The sequence below is a fragment of the Pseudophryne corroboree genome, chromosome 6, assembly GCF_028390025.1.
Source record: "Pseudophryne corroboree isolate aPseCor3 chromosome 6, aPseCor3.hap2, whole genome shotgun sequence".
NCBI classification, from domain to species: domain Eukaryota; kingdom Metazoa; phylum Chordata; class Amphibia; order Anura; family Myobatrachidae; genus Pseudophryne; species Pseudophryne corroboree.
In genome coordinates this window covers 836560725-836581209 of record NC_086449.1, presented here as the reverse complement: position 1 = coordinate 836581209, position 20485 = coordinate 836560725, and the positions used below count along the sequence as shown (strand labels likewise).

General features: G+C 43.8%; 1 protein-coding gene across 1 annotated transcript in view; it reads left to right on the top strand.

The window, feature by feature from the left end:
- The window catches only part of LOC134934723 (solute carrier organic anion transporter family member 1A2-like), a 193463-nt gene that overhangs the window by 60560 nt on the left and 112418 nt on the right, over positions 1-20485 (top strand). The window contains exons 2-3 of the mRNA XM_063930090.1: positions 9158-9299; positions 11030-11162. Coding sequence (XP_063786160.1) covers positions 9158-9299; positions 11030-11162 — 275 coding nt within the window. The remainder of the gene's footprint in view (positions 1-9157; positions 9300-11029; positions 11163-20485) is intronic.

Genomic DNA, 20485 nt, shown 5'->3' with positions numbered 1-20485 from the left:
CTGGCACTGTGGGGGCATTTATGGCACTGTGGGGGCATTCCTGACACTGTGGGGGCATTCCTGACACTGTGGGGGCATTTCTGGCTCTGTGGGGGCATATCTGGCACTGTGGGGGCATTTATGTATCTGGCACTGTGGGAGCATTTATGGCACTGTGGGGGCATTTCTGTACCTGGCACTGCTGGGAGGCATGTCATGTGTAGCTGGCACGGCTGGGGAGCATATCATGTAGTGTTCCCGCTAGGCGTCTGTGGCTAGGCAATGAGTATCAGTGCTCTGCCTGGCGCAAAGTGTCTAACGTGCTCTGCCTGGCGCAAAGTGTCTAACGTGCTCTGCCTGGCGCAAAGTGCCTAACGTGCTCTGCCTGGTGCAAAGTGCCTAACGTGCTCTGCCTGGCGCAAAGTGCCTAACGTGCTCTGCCTGGCGCAAAGTGTCTAACGTGCTCTGCCTGGCGCAAAGTGTCTAACGTGCTCTGCCTGGCACAAAGTGTCTAGGAGGTTCTACCTGGTGCAGTGTGTATTAACTGCACTACTGTGTGGTGTAATGCGAATTGCCACTTATGTGGCCACGCACCTTCCCCACGTAGCAACGCCCCTAAATTTTTGATGCGCTCCTTCGGCGCGCAAGGTCCGTGATTTTGAACGGAGCAACAAGCATTACAGTATGAACATAATTTTGCCCTTCTAACTTAAATGTGTCCTCCCGAATGCAAAATGTGCCCTCCCCGTGATCTGCACCCCTGCCCTGAAAAAATCCTAGAGTGAACACTATCATGTGTAGCTGGCACTGCTGGGGGGCAAATCATGTGTAGCTGGCACTGCAGCGGGCATGTCATGTCTATCTGGCACTGCTGGGGGGTATATCATGTCTATCTGGCACTGCTGGGGGGCATGTCGTGTAGCTGGCACTGCTGGGGGAATGTCATGTGTAGCTGGCACTGCTGCGGGGCATGTCATGTCTATCTGGCACTGCACTACTGTAGACATTATGTGTATCTGTCACTATACTCGAGACATTGGCCCTCATTCCGAGTCGTTCGCTCGGTAAATTTCTTCGCATCGCAGTGAATTTCCGCTTAGTGCGCATGCGTAATGTCCGCACTGCGACTGCGCCAAGTAATTTTACAATGAAGATAGTATTTTTACTCACGGCTTTTTCTTCGCTCCGGCGATCGTAGTGTGATTGACTGGAAATGGGTGTTACTGGGCGGAAACAGGCCGTTTTAAGGGCGTGTGGGAAAAAACGCTACAGTTTCTGGGAAAAACGCGGGAGTGGCTGGAGAAACGGAGGAGTGTCTGGGCGAACGCTGGGTGTGTTTGTGACGTCAAACCAGGAACGACAAGCACTGAACTGATCGCAGATGCCGAGTAAGTCTGAAGCTACTCTGAAACTGCTAAGAAGTTTGTAATCGCAATATTGCGAATACATCGTTCGCAATTTTAAGAAGCTAAGATTCACTCCCAGTAGGCGGCGGCTTAGCGTGTGCAATGCTGCTAAAATCGGCTTGCGAGCGAACAACTCGGAATGAGGGCCATTGATGGTCATTCCGAGTTGTTCGCTCGCAAGCTGCTTTTAGCAGCTTTGCACAAGCTAAGCCACCGCCTACTGGGAGTGAATCTTAGCATAGTAAAATTGCGAACGAAAGATTCTCAAAATTGCGATTACACACCTCTTAGCAGTTTCTGAGTAGCTCCAGACTTACTCGGCATCTGCGATCAGTTCAGTGCTTGTCGTTCCTGGTTTGACGTCACAAACACACCCAGCGTTCGTCCAGACACTCCCCCGTTTCTCCAGCCACTCCCGCGTTTTTCCCAGAAACAGTAGCGTTTTTCCGCACACTCCCATAAAACGGCCAGTTTTTGCCCAGAAGCACCCACTTCCTGTCAATCACACTCCGATCACCAGAACGAAGAAAAAACCTTGTAATGCCGTGAGTAAAATACCTAACTTCTTAGCAAATTTACTTGGCGCAGTCGCAGTGCGAACATTGCGCATACGCACTAAGCGGAAAATCGCTGCGATGCGAAAAATTTTACCGAGCGAACAACTCGGAATGACCACCATTGTGTGTAAGGAACACTGCTGTAGCTGTTATGTGTAATGCTGCTAATTGTGTGCGTAGAGGGGGTGTGAAAATATATTTATTTATAGTGTGATAATATGAAGTTGCGAGGCCTGCCCACTTTTCCAGGAGACCACGCCCACTTTTCCAGGAGACCACGCCCACTTTTCCAGGAGCGCCGCCGAAGGCGCGCGCATAGACTATGGGATGGGGCGCTTTTAAATTTTCTCGCACAGGGTGCTATTAGGCCTGGATCCGGCCCTGATTATCAATCTGTAACTTGGGGAAATTCATTTGACTGCTGATGTAGCATGTAATAAATAACAACAATCATTATACACAGATGTATGCAATTTTATGCTTGACCACATGTTAATTAGAAATAGATACCCATAGCCGATGTGTCAGATCTTAATTAATGCACCTGGTATGTCTGTGGGAATGGTACATTAATAGATTACTTATCTGTAAAAATGTACTCATCATAATTAGAATCACAGGTTCTCATAGCACATGTGTCGCATCTTAATTAATGCACCTTGTATGTCTGTGAGAATGGTACATTAATAGATTACTTATCTGTAACAATTAGGTTCCCATAGCCCTTGTGTCAGATCATTATGTGTGCAAAAATAATGCTAAATAAGTTTAATCCACTTTTACTTTTAGATTTATATCCGATAAATCAATTTAGGTTTTCAGCCCACGATCTCTTACTGAAAATATCGATGATGGTTAGTATGTTCTTAAATCCATCGTTGTACTTTGCAAGATCTATGAGCGAAACCAAATTGCATTGCCATTGATGATTTATATCCGATATGCAGATCATGTTCCTTTTATAGTTTTTCCTGACCGGCTTATGTAATGTATACGTAGCTTGTTTTTGCAGCCATTCTTTAATATCACTCCTTTTAAACACGTCTTTATTCGACGCATAAAACTTATCAACGCCACTATAACTCCCTGGGTTTAATACAGTGTAATACGCATTCTTCATATGCTTTTTTCAGTTAGCAGACTGTCATAACACGCTGGATTTTTTGTTCGCAGGCATAGCAGAATACACTTTTATAGATATCACACTCAAATCCAATAAACATCATTCATAGCTTGCATGCTTATTTTATAAATCAATTGGAAATAACATTTACTGTTGCAACTAAGAGTTAACAATACACAAATCAATTTGAAATAATATACACTGATGCAACATCTAAGAGTTAATACACAGGAGGTTTTTCAATGATTAAACACCGCTTATAAATAATTTGTAAGCTTATTTTATATAAAACACTATCAAAAGGGGATGAACAGTGGGCATGTCAGGGGTGTGGTTAGGTGTGTGGTAAGAGGTGGATCTGGGCATATTTAGGGGTGTGTAGACCTGTCACTTTGCGTTTGACGGAACATGATGCTCTATCTACTCACTGGGGTTTATCACCAAAATATTTTTTTTTCTAAACATATATTTAGATTTTCTAGCCTGGCAGAGGATCCTTTTATGGACAACAAAGCACAGACCACCTACACCAGGCATTCCCAACCTCGGTCCTCAAGGCATACTAACAGTCCTGGTTTTAGTGATCTCCAGGCTTGAAGACAGGTGAATGAATTAGTACATCAGTTATTTTAATTTAACCATCTGTGCTGAAGCCTGGATATCACTAAAACCTGCACTGTTGGCGTGCCTTGAGGACAGCGGTTGGGAATGCCTGACCTACACTGTCACTCACAATAAAGCAGTACCTTTGTAAGTACCCCCATAGGACACAGTAGCTCCAGCCCATTGATGGAACACTGCACCACTGGAGGACACAGGATCCACTTTAAAAGCCCCAGCCCCTTGATGGACAAAAGTGGATAACAGAGCACCTCTGACACGTCCATTCAATACAATCTCCACAGCTAGAGTAAAATGGCGTGATCATCGGGGACCTTATATAGTATTCAAAACCCGCAAGAATCTGACAGTAGGAGGACTACATCTTTCCTCAATTTGGGATCCAAGTCAAGTGGGAAAACCTGAGCCGGACTCAGAGCGTAATGTTCAGGTGGGTCTGATTCTCGGAGAACCAGAGCCATTCATCTCTAATAGAAACCTACGGGAGATGCGGCTGCTGGTTGGAATGGGGGAATCCCTGCTTCCTGCGGTACCTTCTATATACATTGAGGGTATACTTAATATTTGCAGCTAACCCCTGAAAAAGTGTATTTCAGGGAAATAGCTGCAAATATATATACATTTTTTATATATGGATTTTATTTTATAAATGGGTCCCACAGAGAAAGATTTGAAACTTATGAAATGACAAGTTATACAAGGGCTATGTAGTAATATAAAATGCTCCATTGCTTAACAGTGATATAACAATAAAAGGATACATTTATTAGTTCTGTATTTTTAGCTTAGTTAACATGGGAAAGATTAAAAGGCAATAAGAGAGATAAGGGCAGTGTGGATGCAAGGGTCATTGCGGCATACCCAGCATTCCCTTAGAGTAACTTACCAAATATACTGTCAAGGGGCATAAGTTCATACCAGGTGCCTGGAGGTGAAGTTGATGGTGGTGCCCCATTTTGTCTCCCTGGCATTCGTCAGCACATGTGCAGCAGTGCAAGGGATGGAGCAAAGCAAGTAGTAATGTAATCACAATGCAATTACATTACTTTGCAGTAATGGCCAGTACTTGCCCCCTTTTCTGACAACTCACTAATGGTACATCTGGGCAAGCAAAGTAGTGCAAAAATTCTCAACCTAGGAAAAAAAGAAAAACACATTGTGGCCAACAGAAAAAATAAAATAAAAATACAATGTCCACCCAAGAGAAAAAACAAATTATCCACCACAGAAAAAAAATGAAAACAATGTTCCCAACAGGAAAAAAAATAAAACCACATTGTCCGCCACTGAAAAAAAAAACATAAAATCACATTTGCACCCCACAGGAAAAAATAAAACCACATTGTCTGCCACTGGAAAAATGAAAATGGCATTCTCCCACAGGAAAAAAAAAACCATTGTCAACCACAGGAAAAAAATAAAAAACATTGTCTCCAATAGGAAAAAATAAAACCACACTGTTCACTGCTGGCAAGAAATAAAACCACTTTTGCCCCCACAGAAAAAAACAATCACATTGTCCACCACAGGAAAAAACCTAAAACCACATTGTTCAACACTGGAATGAAACACATTCTTTGCCACAGGCAAAAAAATAAAAAAAAAACACTGTCAGCTATTGGGGAAAAAAACACATTCACTCCCACTGTAAAAATAAATAAATAAATACATTGCCACTGTTAAAAAATAAAACATATTGTCCACCACTGGAAAATATAAAAACACACTCACCCCACAGGAAAAAAATCAAACCATATTGTCTGCCACTGGAAAAAATAAAAACACTTTGTCCCCAACAGAAAAAAATAATACCACATTGTCCGCCACTGGGGAACAAAAACACTTTGGACCCAAAGGAAAAATAAAAACATACTGTCCACCACAGCAGAAAAAAATAAAACCACATTTGCACCCACAAGAAAAAAAATAAAACCACATTGTCCAATACGGGCAAAAAATAAAAACACATTGTCCACCATAGAAAAAAAAAACATTATCCACCACAGGAAAAATGATAACACACTATGGGGTATATTTACTAAGGTCCCAATTTTGACCGAGATGCCGTTTTTTCTTCAAAGTGTCATCTCGGTAATTTACTAAACTCAAATCTCGGCAGTGATGAGGGCATTCGTATTTTTTTGGTAGTCCATGAAAAAAAATACGAATGAATACACCATCGGTCAAATACGCCAGCAAATTAGCAGAACTCGGTCATTTACTAAAAAGTGCAAATCTCAAAAGAGCCAAACACTGCCGTGAAAAATTACAATTCATAAAAAAGTGCTAAAAAAAAGCAGACCTGCTTTTTTGAGCCGTGATTGGATAGGCATGCACGGATCCATGAGATCCGTGCATGTATATCAGTGGGAAGGGGTTGGAAAGTGTTAATTTTTCCAAATCAAAATGCGTGGGGTCCCCCCTGCTAAGCATAACCAGCCTCGGGCTCTTTGAGCCGACCCTGGTTGCAGAAATATGGGGAAAAAAGTGACAGGGGTTCCCCCATATTTAAGCAACCAGCATCAGGCTCTGCGCCTGGTCCTGGTTCCAAAAATACGGGGGACAAAAAGCGTAGGGGTCCCCCATATTTTTAAAACCAGCACCGGGCTCCACTAGCTGGACAGATAATGCCACAGCCGGGGGTCACTTTTATACCATGCCCTGCGGCCGTGGCATCAAATATCCAACTAGTCACCCCTGGCCGGGGTACCCTGGGGGAGTGGGAACCCCTTCAATCAAGGGGTCCCCCCCCAGCCACCCAAGGGCCAGGGGTGAAGCCCGAGGCTGTCCCCCCCATCCAATGGGCTGCGGATGGGGGGCTGATAGCCTTTTTGTAAAAGTGTAAGATATTGTTTTTAGTAGCAGTACTACAAGTCCCAGCAAGCCTCCCCCGCAAGCTGGTACTTGGAGAACCACAAGTACCAGCATGCGACGGAAAAACTGGGCCGCTGGTACCTGTAGAACTACTACTAAAAAATACCCCAAAAATGACAAGACACACACACCTTGAAAGTAAAGTTTTAATACATCCATCCACACAAACATATACACATACTTACCTTATGTTCACACGCAGGTCGGTCCTCTTGTCCAGTAGAATCCATGGGGTACCTGTTGAAAAAATTATACTCACAAAATCCAGTGTAGATCGGTCCTCTTCAAATCCATTTGTAATCCACGTACTTGAGAAAATAAAAAAACGGAGTCCCGACCACGAACTGAAAGGGGCCCCATCTTTTCACATGGGACCCCTTTCCCCGAATGCCAGAAACCCACTCTGACTTCTGTCTAAGTGGGTTTCTTCAGCCAATCAGGGAGCGCCACGTTGTAGCACCCTCCTGATCGGCTGTGTGCTCCTGTACTGATTGACAGGCGGCACACTGCCTATGCGCTCCATTGTAACCAATGGTGGGAACTTTATGCTCAGCGGTGAGGTCACTTTCGGTCAACCGCTGAGCAGAAAGTTCCCACCATTGGTTACAATGGAGCGCATAGGCGCTACATTGTAACACTGCCGTGTGCCGCCTGTCAGTCAGTACAGGAGCACACAGCCGATCAGGAGGGTGCCACGATGTGGCGCTCCCTGATTGGCTAAAGAAACCCACTTAGACAGAAGTCAGAGTGGGTTTCTGGCATTCGGGGAAAGGGGACCCATGTGAAAACATGGGGCCCCTTTCAGTGCGAGGATCGGGTCTCCGTTTTTTTTTTTTTATCAAGTACCTGGATTACAAATGGATTATCCGAGGAGACATCTACACTGGATTTGGTGAGTATAATTTATTCAACAGGTACCCCATGGATTCTACTGGACAAGAGGACCGACCTGCGTGTGAACATAAGGTAAGTATGTGTATATGTTTGTGTGGATGGATGTATTAAAACTTTACTGTCAAGGTGTGTGTGTATTGTCTTTTTTTGGGTATTTTTTTAGTAGTAGTACTACAGGTACCAGCGGGCCCGTTTTTCCGCCGCATGCTGGTACTTGTGGTTCTCCAAGTACCAGCATGCGGGGAGGCTTGCTGGGCCTTGTAGTACTGCTACTAAAAACAATATCTTACACTTTTACAAAAAGGCTATCAGCCCCCCATCCGCAGCCCATTGGATGGGGGGGGACAGCCTCGGGCTTCACCCCTGGCCCTTGGGTGGCTGGGGGGGACCCCTTTATTGAAGGGGTCCCCCACTCCCCCAGGGCACCCCGGCCAGGGGTGACTAGTTGGATATTTGATGCCACGGCCGCAGGGCACGGTATAAAAGTGACCCCCGGCTGTGGCATTATCTGTCCAGCTAGTGGAGCCCGGTGCTGGTTTTAAAAATACGGGGGACCCCTACGCTTTTTGTCCCCCGTATTTTTGGAACCGGGACCAGGCGCAGAGCCCGATGCTGGTTGCTTAAATATGGGGGAACCCCTGTCATTTTTCGCCCATATTTCTGCAACCAGGATCGGCTCAAAGAGCCCGAGGCTGGTTATGCTTAAGAGGGGGGACCCCACGCATTTTTTTTAAAAGTTTTACAGTGTTTATTTTAAAAAAAAAATGAACCCCAGCACGGATCACACAGATCCGGCCGAGATTCATTTTGAAAAAGTCGGCAGTGTTTTGCTAATCACTGCCGTAAAAAAAGCAAAAAAAACACGAATGACATCGACATCGGAACTAAAGAAAATGCAGAATACGACAGCTTAGTAAATTAGTCGTAATCAATTCAAAAAGTTGCAATTTTACACTTTCGATGTCATTCGTGATTGAACTTTGACCTCAAACGGAAAATTACGAATTTTAGTAAATATACCCCTATGTGCCAATAGAAATAATAAAAACACATATGCTCCACAGGAAAAAATGTAAAACTCATTGCCACAGGAAAAAAATAAAAACAAATTGTCTGCCATTGGAAGAAAAAGAAAACACATTGTCCGTCATTAGAAAAAATAAAAACACATTCACCCCACATTAAAAAATAAAACTGCATTGTCCACCACAGGAAAAAATAAAAACACATTGACCAACACAGAAAAAAACAAACAAACAAACAAACATTGTCCACTACAGGGAAAAAATGAAAGCTCATTGACTGCCATTAGAAAAATAAAACCACATTTGACCCCACAGGAAAAAATTAAATAAAGCCACATTGTCCACTATAGGAAAAAATGAGAGCTCCAAAGCTCTAATGTAACTGCCATAAAGCATGCTGAGGTTGAGAGGATAGGAGGATATGTAGCTCTGCCCTCCAATGGCATGCATATGGGGGAAGGATAGATTTGTGCAAAGTTTCCCGTTTTTGATGTTGGTCACTCAGTTCTAGGATTCAATGCTTTCTAATTAGTGCCTTAATGTCATGCTGTCACTGAGGATGTGAGTTGTGGTGTAACTCATCTCCGGAGCTGCTGCACCTCCTGTACTGGTAGTAGATCTGCCACCACCTGCATAACATATTTCATTTACTGACTGATACGTTTCTTGTAATTCTAGGTATTCCTCTTCTCCTTGTCCTTCGCCGGTATCACCAAAGCCTTGGCTCTCTACTACTCCCGGAGTATGATCACTCAGATCGAAAGAAGGTTCAACATTCCCTCTTCTCTTGTTGGGGTGATTGACAGCAGCTTTGATATAGGTAAGGTATATACTGGAATTATTAATGATTACAGAAGTGCTTGTGGACCAGGAACCATTGCATGATAACAGTACTTAGAATGCACCAGATAGACTTTCTAGTAAACCTTTTACTTAAGACACCAGAAAGGGTTGCTCTTTCCTGAGTGCATTGCCAGGGTAATGGAGAGGAGAACTCTAAAGTACACCTGTCTCCTTCACTAACATGCATTAACCCCTTGCTGGCTTACGGAATGTGATTTGCTGGAATTTGGCTGCAGTAATTACAGTTTCATATACAGCTCACCCTACCTACAAACACCTACAGAGGTAAAATCCAGATAAAAAAAGGCACACTTCTACCTTTCTAAATTCCACCACTGGACCACCTAAAAATACCCACTGCACACCCAATCATGAATACCTTTTGTGAATGTTTCCATATCAATACCAGACCTTATGTCTTTGATTAGGACCTATAGGAGGATGTGGCTCATGGTATTGAGCTGTAATCAATTATAGTGCATCCAGAAAGTAGTCACAGTGCTTCACTTTTTCCACATTTTGTGACATGATTTGGAAAGGCACACACCTCTCTATATAAGGTCCCACACTTGACAGTTCCTGTCTGAGCACAAACCGAGCATGAAGTCAAAGGAATTGTCTGTAGACCTCCGAGACAGTATTGTCTTGAGGCGCAAATCTGGGGAAGGGTACAGAAAAATATTTCCTGCTTTGAAGGTCCCAATGAGAACAGTTGCCTCCATCATCTGTAAATGGTAGAAGTTCAGAACCGCCAGGACTCATCCCTACAGTGAAGCATGGTGGTGGCAGCATCATGGTGTGGAGATGATTTTCTGTGGCAGGAACTGGAAGACTAGTCAGGATAGATGGAAAGATGAATGCAGCAATGTACAGAGACATCCTGGGTGAAAACCTGCTCCAGAGTGCTCTTGGCCTCAGACTGGGGCAATGGTTCATCTTTCAGCAGGACAACGACACTAAGCACACAGCCAAGACATCAAAGGAGTGGCTTCAGGATAACTCTGTGAATGTCATTGAGTGGCCCAGCCAGAGCCCAGACTTGAATCTGATTGAACATCTCTGGAGAGATCTGAAAATGGCTGTGCACCGATGCTTCCCATCCAACCTGATAGAGCTTGAGAGGTGCTGCAAAGAGGAATTGGCGAAACTGCCCAAAGATAGTCTTGCCAAGCTTGTGGCATCATATTCAAAAATACTTGAGGCTGTAATTGATGCCAAAGGTGCATCAACAAAGTATTAAGCAAAGGCTGTGAATACTTATGTATATGTGATTTCTTAGTTTTTTATTTTTAATAAATTTACAAAAATGTCAAAAAAACTTTGTTCATGCTGTCATTATGGGGTATTGTGTGTAAAATTTTAATAAAAAAAGGAATTTATTCCAGTTTGGAATAAGGCTTTTAAATAACAAAATGTGGAAAAAAGTGAAGTACTGTGAATACTTTGCAGATGCACTGTAGGTTGTAAACAACACAGTCTGGTTCAAGTATTATGGCTATATAACATGCTACTTCAGAAATGCATTTTATTATGGTGCAGTTACTATATTCTGCAAAGGATGAGAGACACAGAGATTGGCTTTAGCAATATGTAGGGAATGATGTTCTACACTAACAGTAGGGAACAAAGATCCTTCAAGGCAACTTTATAATAAATCCTCACTGGTTACCTTTATAGCTCACTATTCTGTTCCTTCCTTTGTTTTAGGAAACTTATTGGTGATCATCTTTGTCAGCTACTTTGGTGCAAAGTTACATCGTCCCCGAATGATAAGTATCGGTTGTCTGGTCATGTTCCTGGGGAGCTGCATAACAGTGTTACCCCATTTTATCATGAATCGGTAAGATTAGCAATAATACACCTTAATTATTAAAAGAGTAAATAACACAGAAAGTCATTATTTTCATTTACACCTACACAGACAGTTGTAGTAAATGGAGTGCATTTACAGGAGGTAAATGTAACCAGTGGAGTTCCCCAGGGATCTATACTTGGACCAGTGCTTTTTAATATATTTGTTGGTGACATTGCAAACAGTATTGAATGGAAAGAAGGCCTCTTTACAGATGACACATTAAAGAGGGTAGGCACACCAAGATGGGTAAAACAAATTATTGAGGCTCTAGGTAGACTACAGGAATGGTTAAGAGAGTGGCAATTACAGTTTAAAGGCAAAAAAATTCTATATAATGCACTTGGGTCTCAAAAACCCAAAAGCTAAATATAGTATTAATTGCACTATACTGGAAATTACTGAGGAGGAAAGGGATTTAGGAGTCACTATTTCAGGTGACTTAAAGGCAGGTAAGCAATGTAACAAAGCAATGGGGAAGGCTAGATGATTGGTGCATAGGGAGAGAAATCAGCAGAAAGAATTAATAATGCCGCTGTATAGGTCATTGGTACGGCCTAATCTAGAATACTGTGTCCAGTTCTGGAGGCCATATCTTCAGAAGGAAATTAATACATTACAGACTGTACAAAGAAGGGCAACTAAAATGGTGCATGGTCGACATCACACAACTTACCCAGAAAGACTAAAACATCTCAATATGTATAGTGTGGGGCAGAGAAGGGAAAGGAGGGACATGATAGAGACTGTCACATATATCAAGTGTTTTACCAAAATACAGGGAGGAGACAAGGTATTCTGGTAGTAGGTAGAAATGCCCTATATTAGTCATTCCATTAGTACGTAGAATGCCCTATACTATGCATTCCGGTAGTAGGCAGCATGCCCTATACTAGGCATTCCGGTAGTGGGCAGCATGCCCTATACTAGGCATTCCGGTAGTAGGTAGCATGCCCTATACTAGTCATTCCGCTAATAGGTAGCATGCCCTATACTATGCATTCCTGTAGTAGGTAGCATGCCCTATACTAGTCATTCCGCTAGTAGGCATCATGCCCTATACTAGTCATTCCAGTAGTAGGTAGAATACCCTATACTAGGAATTCTGGTAGTAAGCAGCATGCCCTATACTAGGCATTCCGGTAGTAGGCAGCAAGCTCTATACTAAGCATTCTGGTAGTAGGTAGCATGTCCTATACTAGTCATTCCGGTAGTAGGCAGTATGCACTATACTAGGCATTCCAGTAGTAGGCAGCATTCTCTATACTAGTCATTCCTGTAGTAGACAGCTTCCAATCCGCCAGCACCTAATCCTCTAGTGTCGATTCCAGTTCCACTTTTACAACTACCACCACCCAGTAAATTTGATGGTAGTCCAAAGCAATGCAGAGGGTTCCTCAATCAATGCAAGATCCAGTTTGAGCTTCAGTGAGCTAACTTTCCGTCTGATCGGACCAAAATCGCATACATTATTTCACTTCTGACCGGACCAGCTCTAGATTTGGTTTCACCCTTATGGGAGAGAACTGATCCCATACTCTCGAATTACCCGGAATTCGTGGCAACTTTCTGTAAAATCTTTAACGAGCCAGGCCGGACCACCTCTGCCTCTTTGGAGATTCTGCGTCTATGTCAGGGAACCCGTTCTGTCGCCCAGTACGTGATCCAATTCCGTACTCTGTCTTCTGAAGTGGGCTGGAATGAAGAGTCTCTCATTACCGCCTTTTGGAACAGTCTCTCCAACAAAATTAAAGACGACCTGGTCACTCAGGATGTGCCAGTTAAGTTCGATCAGCTAAATTCTTTATGTAAAAAGAACTGGAAGAGCGGTTGTTGAGTTGGGTGCACAATGTCTATTTGTTGAATTGATTATCGAAATAAAATTTATTTTGATAATCAATTCAACAAATAGACATTGTGCACCCAACTCAATAACCGCTCTTCCAGTTCTTTTTACATGTTGTCATATCCTGGTTGTAATATGGTCGCACCCCCAGAGAGGCTAAAAGTCTAATTTAGACACACGTATATTGGGGTTTCAATTGATCCATTGATAAACAAAATCTTTAATATAGATCAATAAGTGTGCAGATGTACTTTTTTCTCTTTTTTTTCAACAAATTCTTTATGTAAAAAGATTGATCTGAGATACAAGGAGCACTGTCTTGAGAGAACAAGGTTCGAGCGACCCAAACCTCAGGCCTGTCCCACTCCTAGACCATCCTCTCTGTCTACTGAAGAACCCATGCAGGTCAACCGCTCTCGTCTCACCAATGAGGAACATCAAAGATGCAGACAGGGCAACCTCTGCATGTATTGTGGGGCGGCCGACCACTTTGTTAAGTCTTGTAATCAGTGACCGGGAAACTCCCGCTCCTTGCTTATGCAGGAGAGGTTAAGCTAGAAGCATTCCCTAACCAATTTACCATGAAGGAATCACTGTTGGCTGTATGTCTGGAACTTCCCTCTACCTCCCTTCATGTTGCAGCACCTTTGAAGGACGAGGTCCTATGGCCTTGCATAGACTACCAGGGCCTCAACGAAGTTACAGTTAAGAACAGATACCTCTTGCCCTTGATTACCAAACTATTTGACCGAGTAAAGGAGGCTTCCATTTTCACCAAAATGTACGTGCGTGGAGCTTATAACCTCATACGCATTCACACAGGCGACAAGTGGAAGACTGCGTTCAATACTCGCAACGGGCATTACGAATATCTGGTGATGCCCTTTGGCTTATGCAATGCTCCAGTAGTCTTCCAGAATTAGGTAAACAAATTATTCAGAGATCTCCTCTATAAGTGCCTGGTTGTGTATCTGGACGATATTCTAATATTTTCCAAAGATCTGAAAGTCCATTGGGAACAGGTCAGAGAAGTCTTGAGACATCTAAGGGAAAATCGACTCTTTTGTAAACTGGAGAAGTGCACGTTTGAGGTTCCCTCCATCACTTACTTAGGTTACATAATTACAGATGGATCCTGCCAAAGTCCAAGCAATCTGAGATTGGACCCTTCCTACCACTCTAAAGGGAATCCAGCATTTTTTAGGCTTCACCAATTTCTATAGGAAGTTTATTAAAGATTATTCCTCCATCATTGCCACGATTACAGCACTAACAAGAAAAGGGTCCAATTCTGCAGTTTGGTTACCTGAGGCACTAAAACCCTATTTGTTTCTAAAAGAGGCCTTCATGTCTGCTCCTATCCTTCGGCAACCTGATCTCAGTTGATCTTTTCATGTGGAGGTGGATGCTTCTTCAGTAGGACTGGGGACCATCTTATCCCAGTACTTCGAGGATCAGAACGCTCATCCTTGTGCTTATTTTTCCCGAAGATTCTCTCCGGCAGAACAAAACTACGCCATTGGAGAACAAGAATTGACTGCCATAAAACTTGCTTTTTAAGAGCGGAGGTACTTGCTGGAAGGAGCTCAGCACCCAATTTCAGTAAATACGGATCACAAAAATCTTTTATATCTTCAGATCGACCGATGTTTAAACCCACGGCAAGCCAGGTGGGCACTATTCTTCTCCCATTTTTCTTTCAAGCTCAGTTATTGTCCAGGGTCTCTTATTCGGAAAGCAGATGCACTCTCTCGTTCATTGAGTTCAGATGAGTCCACAGATCTTCCGAACAGACAATTCATCCTAGATCCTTCCTCTTTTGCTGCAACTCATACTACTTCGCTTCCTCCACCAGTAAAAACCTTTGTTGTACAAGAACTCTGAAAAAGACTGCTTATGTGGGCTCCTACCTCACCGTGTATGGGACATGCAGGTAGCCTCAAGACTTAAGTTCATCCAACACTCCTATTGGTGGCCTCATCTGAAGACAGATGTTTTGGAATTTATAGCTGCCTGCCCAAAGTGTGCCCAACATAAAAGTCCAAGAGGATCACCATCGGGTCTTCTTCATCTGCTATCGATTCCACAAAAACCCTGGACACACATCTCCACACACATCTCCATGGAAACAGACACTCTAGTGATACAACTTCCTCTACCGTCTGTTCTTTGTCACGAGACCTCTCTGGACCAGCAACCTTCTTACAATGAGACGAATGGACCCAAGTCTCCCTCTCGGCAACCTTCAATGCTGTTGTACTGGTTAATAAGACTTGATATGGTCCTTCCCATCTGTCAATAAGGCAACCTGAGCGTAGAAAATTCCGTATCATTACATAATCCCCAGGTTCAATGTCATGACAATTACTGTCTGGCAGATCAGGAATCACCAACTTTAGATTATCATTCTGATTCCTCAATTGCTTACTCATCTTAACCAAATACTTTACGGTTACTTCATTGTTACACTTCAAATCATCCTGGGGGTTAATCATAACATGAGGTTGTCGACCAAACAGAATTTCAAAGGGGGACAGATTAAGAGGAGACCTGGGAGTGGTTCTGATGCTATATAGTACAAGTGGCAAAGCTTCCGGCCATAACAATCCTGTTTCAGCCATCACTTTGCTTAACTTGTTTTTAATAGTGCTGTTTACTCTTTCCACTTTCGCACTCGCCTGGGGGCGGTACGGAGTATGCAGCTTACTATTAATTCCCATTAACTTACACATTGCTTGAAAGACATCACCTGTAAAAATGGGTACCCCTATCACTTTCAGTGATTCTAGGGATACCATACCTGCACACAAATTCCTGCACAATTTTCTTTGCAGTAAACACAGCGGTATTTGTGGCCGCGGGAAATGCTTCAACCCAATTTTTAGAACACGTCAATACAAACCAATACATACTTTAAATTTCTACAAGGTGGCAATTGTATGAAATCAATTTGTATCACCTGGAAAGGGCCATCTGTAGGAGGGATATGGGATGGCTCTGTTGGTATGGCCTTTCTGATATTCTTCCTCAAGCAGGTGAGACATGTCATCGCTCTTTTACCCACATGGGAAGAAAATCCTTGGGCGCACCAATAAGCTCTTACCAACTTACACATTCCTTCTTTGCCTAGATGAATCAGCCTATGTGCCGCTTCCGCTAGACTTGGAAGGTATGCTCTGGGTGCCACTGGCTTACCCTGTCCATCTGTCCAGAGTCCTGAGGACTCCTGGCCATATCCTTTTGACCTCCAGACTGCCTTTTCTTGTGGTGAACACAAATGTTGCATTTCACACAATTTCTGTGTGTTGACAGTATTGAATACCATCAGTTGTGTGATGTATGTCTGTATGGGGGTACTGGCTGCTGATTTAGCAGCTTCGTCTGCTCGGCTGTTACCAAGTGATATCGGGTCTTGGCTATACGTGTGAGCTTTACACTTGATAACAGCCACTCTGTCGGGTTCCTGTATCGCTGTTAGAAGTCTTTTGATGTGGGCTGAATGCGCTACGGGTGTGCCAGCTCCCGTCATGAAATTTCTGAGGCGCCATAGGGCCCCGAAATCATGGACTACTCCAAAAGCATACCTAGAATCCGTGTAGATATTGGCCGCTTTAACTTTAGCCAATTCGCATGCTCTGGTTAGGGCAACCAGCTCAGCAACTTGTGCTGAGTGTGGTGGGCCTAGGGGTTCCGCTTCTATGATGCCTTGGTCATCTACAACTGCGTATCCAGTACACAAGTCTCCCGAGTTCGTCTGTCTGTGACAACTACCGTCAGTGTAGAAAGTAAAATCTACATCTTCCAGTGGGTTGTCACTGATGTCAGGCCTTGCCGTGAAATTTTTGGTCAAATATTCCATACAATCATGCGTGTCGTTTCCTGTACTAAATCCTCCCTCACCATCACTCTCATCCTCCACCCTTTGTGCCTGTCCAGGCACACCTGGGAGATATGTTGCAGGGTTTAGTGCGCTGCATCTCCTTATGGTGATGTTTACCGGGGCCATTAATGCCAATTCCCATCTCGTAAACCGTGCTGATGAGACGTGTCTGGTTTGGGCTGAATTCAGTAATGCTGACACTGCATGTGGTGTATGAATTGTGAGGTTGTGTCCTAGCACTACATCTTCGCTTTTACTTACTAGCAATGCTATTGCTGCAACACTTCGCAAGCATGTGGGGAAGGATCGCGCTACCGTGTCTAGCTGAGCGCTATAGTAGGCTACTGGCCTGCTGGCATCACCATGCTTCTGGGTTAAGACACCTGCCGCACACCCAGCACTCTCTGTTCCGTACAGCTCAAAGGGTTTCCCATAATCTGGCATACCTAATGCTGGTGCCTGCGTTAGGCACTGTTTAAGTCTTTCAAATGCCATCTCAGACTCGTCTGTGTGCGAAATCCGATCTGGTTTGTTTGATGAGACCATCTCCTGCAAAGGTAGGGCTAGTATGGAAAACCCTGGGATCCAGTTACGGCAATACCCACACATTCCTAAAAATGTTCTGATCTGTTGCTGGGTTTGTGGCAGAGTCATGTCATGTCCTTGTGTCAGACAGTGTCCCAAATATTTTACCTTGGTCTGGCATAATTGTAACTTATCTTTGGAAACCTTGTGTCCTGTGTCTGAAAGATGAAATAGAAGCTGTTTCGTATCTCTCAAGGACGATTCGAGTGAATCAGAACACAGCAGTAAGTCATCTACATACTGTATTAATACTGATCCGCTCTCAGGTTGAAAAGACTGTAAACAATCATGCAAGGCCTGCGAGAAAATAGTTGGGCTGTCAATGAAACCTTGTGGTAAACGAGTCCAGGTGTACTGAACTCCTCTGTATGTAAATGCGAATAAGTATTGACTGTCAGGGTGCAGAGGTACCGAGAAGAAAGCGGAGCAGAGGTCAATCATAGTGAAAAATTTGGCAGTGGGAGGTATTTGCATAAGGATGACAGCTGGATTTGGCACTATGGGGAATTGACTCTCAACTATTTTGTTGATCCCCCTTAGATCCTGCACTAGCCTGTAACCCCTCCCCCCACTCTTTTTAACAGGGAAGATGGGACTATTGGCAGTGCTGGACGTCCTTACCAGAATGCCCTGTTGTAGCAAGCGTTCTATTACAGGATTAACTCCTAACTCCACCTCTGGCTTCAGAGGGTATTGTGGGATTTTTTGAGCTATCCTACCATCTTTTACTTGTACAACTACTGGGGCTACATTTGCCATTAATCCAGTGTCTTGTCCATCCTTGGTCCAAAGTGACTCCGGTATCTGGGAAGTCATTTCCTCTACCTTGGACGGACACCTATCTACAACAACAGTGTGTGACATTAATCTTGCTGGGGAATCTAGCATATCCTGCACTTCCTGATCGTGGCCCTCGGGTATGTCCAAGAACACACCTTCAGGAGTACAATATATGACACATCCCATTTTGCACAGTAAATCTCTCCCAAGTAGATTAGTCGGAGCTGATGCAGCCAGCAAAAAGGAATGCTTGGTATGCAAAGGCCCTATCATAATCTCTGCAGGTTTGCTTAAAGGATAGTGCTGTACTACTCCTGTTACTCCCATGGCTGGAATTGTTTTACCAGTGGTTCTCATGCCCACGGTCGAATTTATCACTGACTTGGCCGCCCCCGTCTCTACAAGGAAAGGTAGAGATCTACCAGCTACATCAATTGTGACCTCGGGTTCACTTCCAAGGCTCGCAATCAATTTCACTGGCTGCAAACTACAGGTGTGGCCCCACCCCTATGGTGTGTGGTGACCTCCCTGCATTGCGCTGGCAGCTATTACCTGTGAAGGGGGTAAATGGGAATTGTCAGAGACTTGCCAGTCTCTTCTTGGGGGATACCTTCTTGTTTCCCCTGCGTGTGGCTCATAACTCCGTCTCTGCGGTCCTTGATCCCAATTTCGTGGCTCATATCGTTGTCTAGGGGTTTGATATGATTTTTGTGTATTTTTCAATCTACAGTCTCGTGCAAAATGTCCCTCTTTGTGACAGTAATAACAAGTTACCACATTTGACTTACCCACAGGGGTCTGAGACTTATGCTGAGGTGGCCTTGTGGTAAGTGCCTGTATACTTACGGCCATCAGCTTATCGCTCTGCGACTCCCTGTGTCTGGTGATGTTCTGATCATGCCCAACAGCGGCCTCTCCCAAAGCAGCCACTGACATACCTCTCCAATCTGGTCTAGTGGTCTGTACCCTAGTCCTCAAAGTTTCTTTTAAACCATCCATTAACACAGAAACTGCTACTTCCCTATGATGTACATTTGTCTTGATGTCTTTTATACCAGTGTACTTAGCCATTTCCTGCAGTGCCCGATGGAAATACTCAGAAGCAGTTTCCCCTTCTTTTTGTTTTATGGAAAAAAATTTGTTCCACTTAACAACAGCAGGGAAATATACTCCTAGCTGCAGATTGATTCTTTTTACATTATCTTGATTGTGCTCCTCCGTAAGGGGTACCACTTCATCTAATTTACAGTCAGCGATAAATTTCACTGAGTCGACATTGGAGGGTAGACATGCCCTCAGCAATGTCCGCCAATCTTTGTTATTGGGCTCTGCAGAAATACCTAGCTCTCTAATGAACCTCTGGCTTGCAACTAGATCTTTCCTAGGATCAGGGAATTCAGACATCATTGATCTTAATTCCATTCGGGAAAAGGGGCAGTGCATGGCGATGTTTCTGACAGGAGTGACTCCTGAAGTGTCAGTTTTCCCATTTGGGACCGCAATTACCCTAATGGGATTAAGTTCAATAACATCATTCTGGGTTGATTCTACAACATGTGGTGTAATGGTTTCTGCATAGTGTACTGTACCGTACTTACCTGCCGACACGACCTCACCTGCCCCTCCACTAGGGGCCTTTGATACTGCTCTTACTGGTTGGGACATGCCCACTGTGGTCTCTTGTATGGTGGCTGCTAAAGAGAGTGCCGATATTGTGGTGGGCTCATCTTCCTGGTCGCAATCCTGGGGAAAGTTTAAAACAGGGTACAGCTTGCACGGGTTAGTATTAGCATCAATAATCTTAGTTACGTTATTCTTAACATCTATACATTTACTAAGTGCCTGTTTATCATACACCAGTGTGCCATTCTCTGTAACCACTTTCTCTCCTGTCATGTATGGTGGTGGTGGTGCGGTGGCTATCAGTTTCCTGATAGGGTTTGAACCAGCTGCTTGAGCCAAACCTCTTTGTATTTCACCTTCCTGTTGCCATAATTGTAAATATTCATAATGTCTGATCCATCTCTTCGCGGATTTAATTAGACATATCCTTCTCCTTAGATTTTGTAACACCTCAGGACTAAAACTGCCTACTCTTGGGAACTTTTCCCCGTCATGTACAGTCATTCTTTCCCATTCATTGCACAAAACCTCTGTGTGTGATCCATATTTTTCACACATGATATACCTTGCCGACCCTATTGGCCGGGTTACTAAATC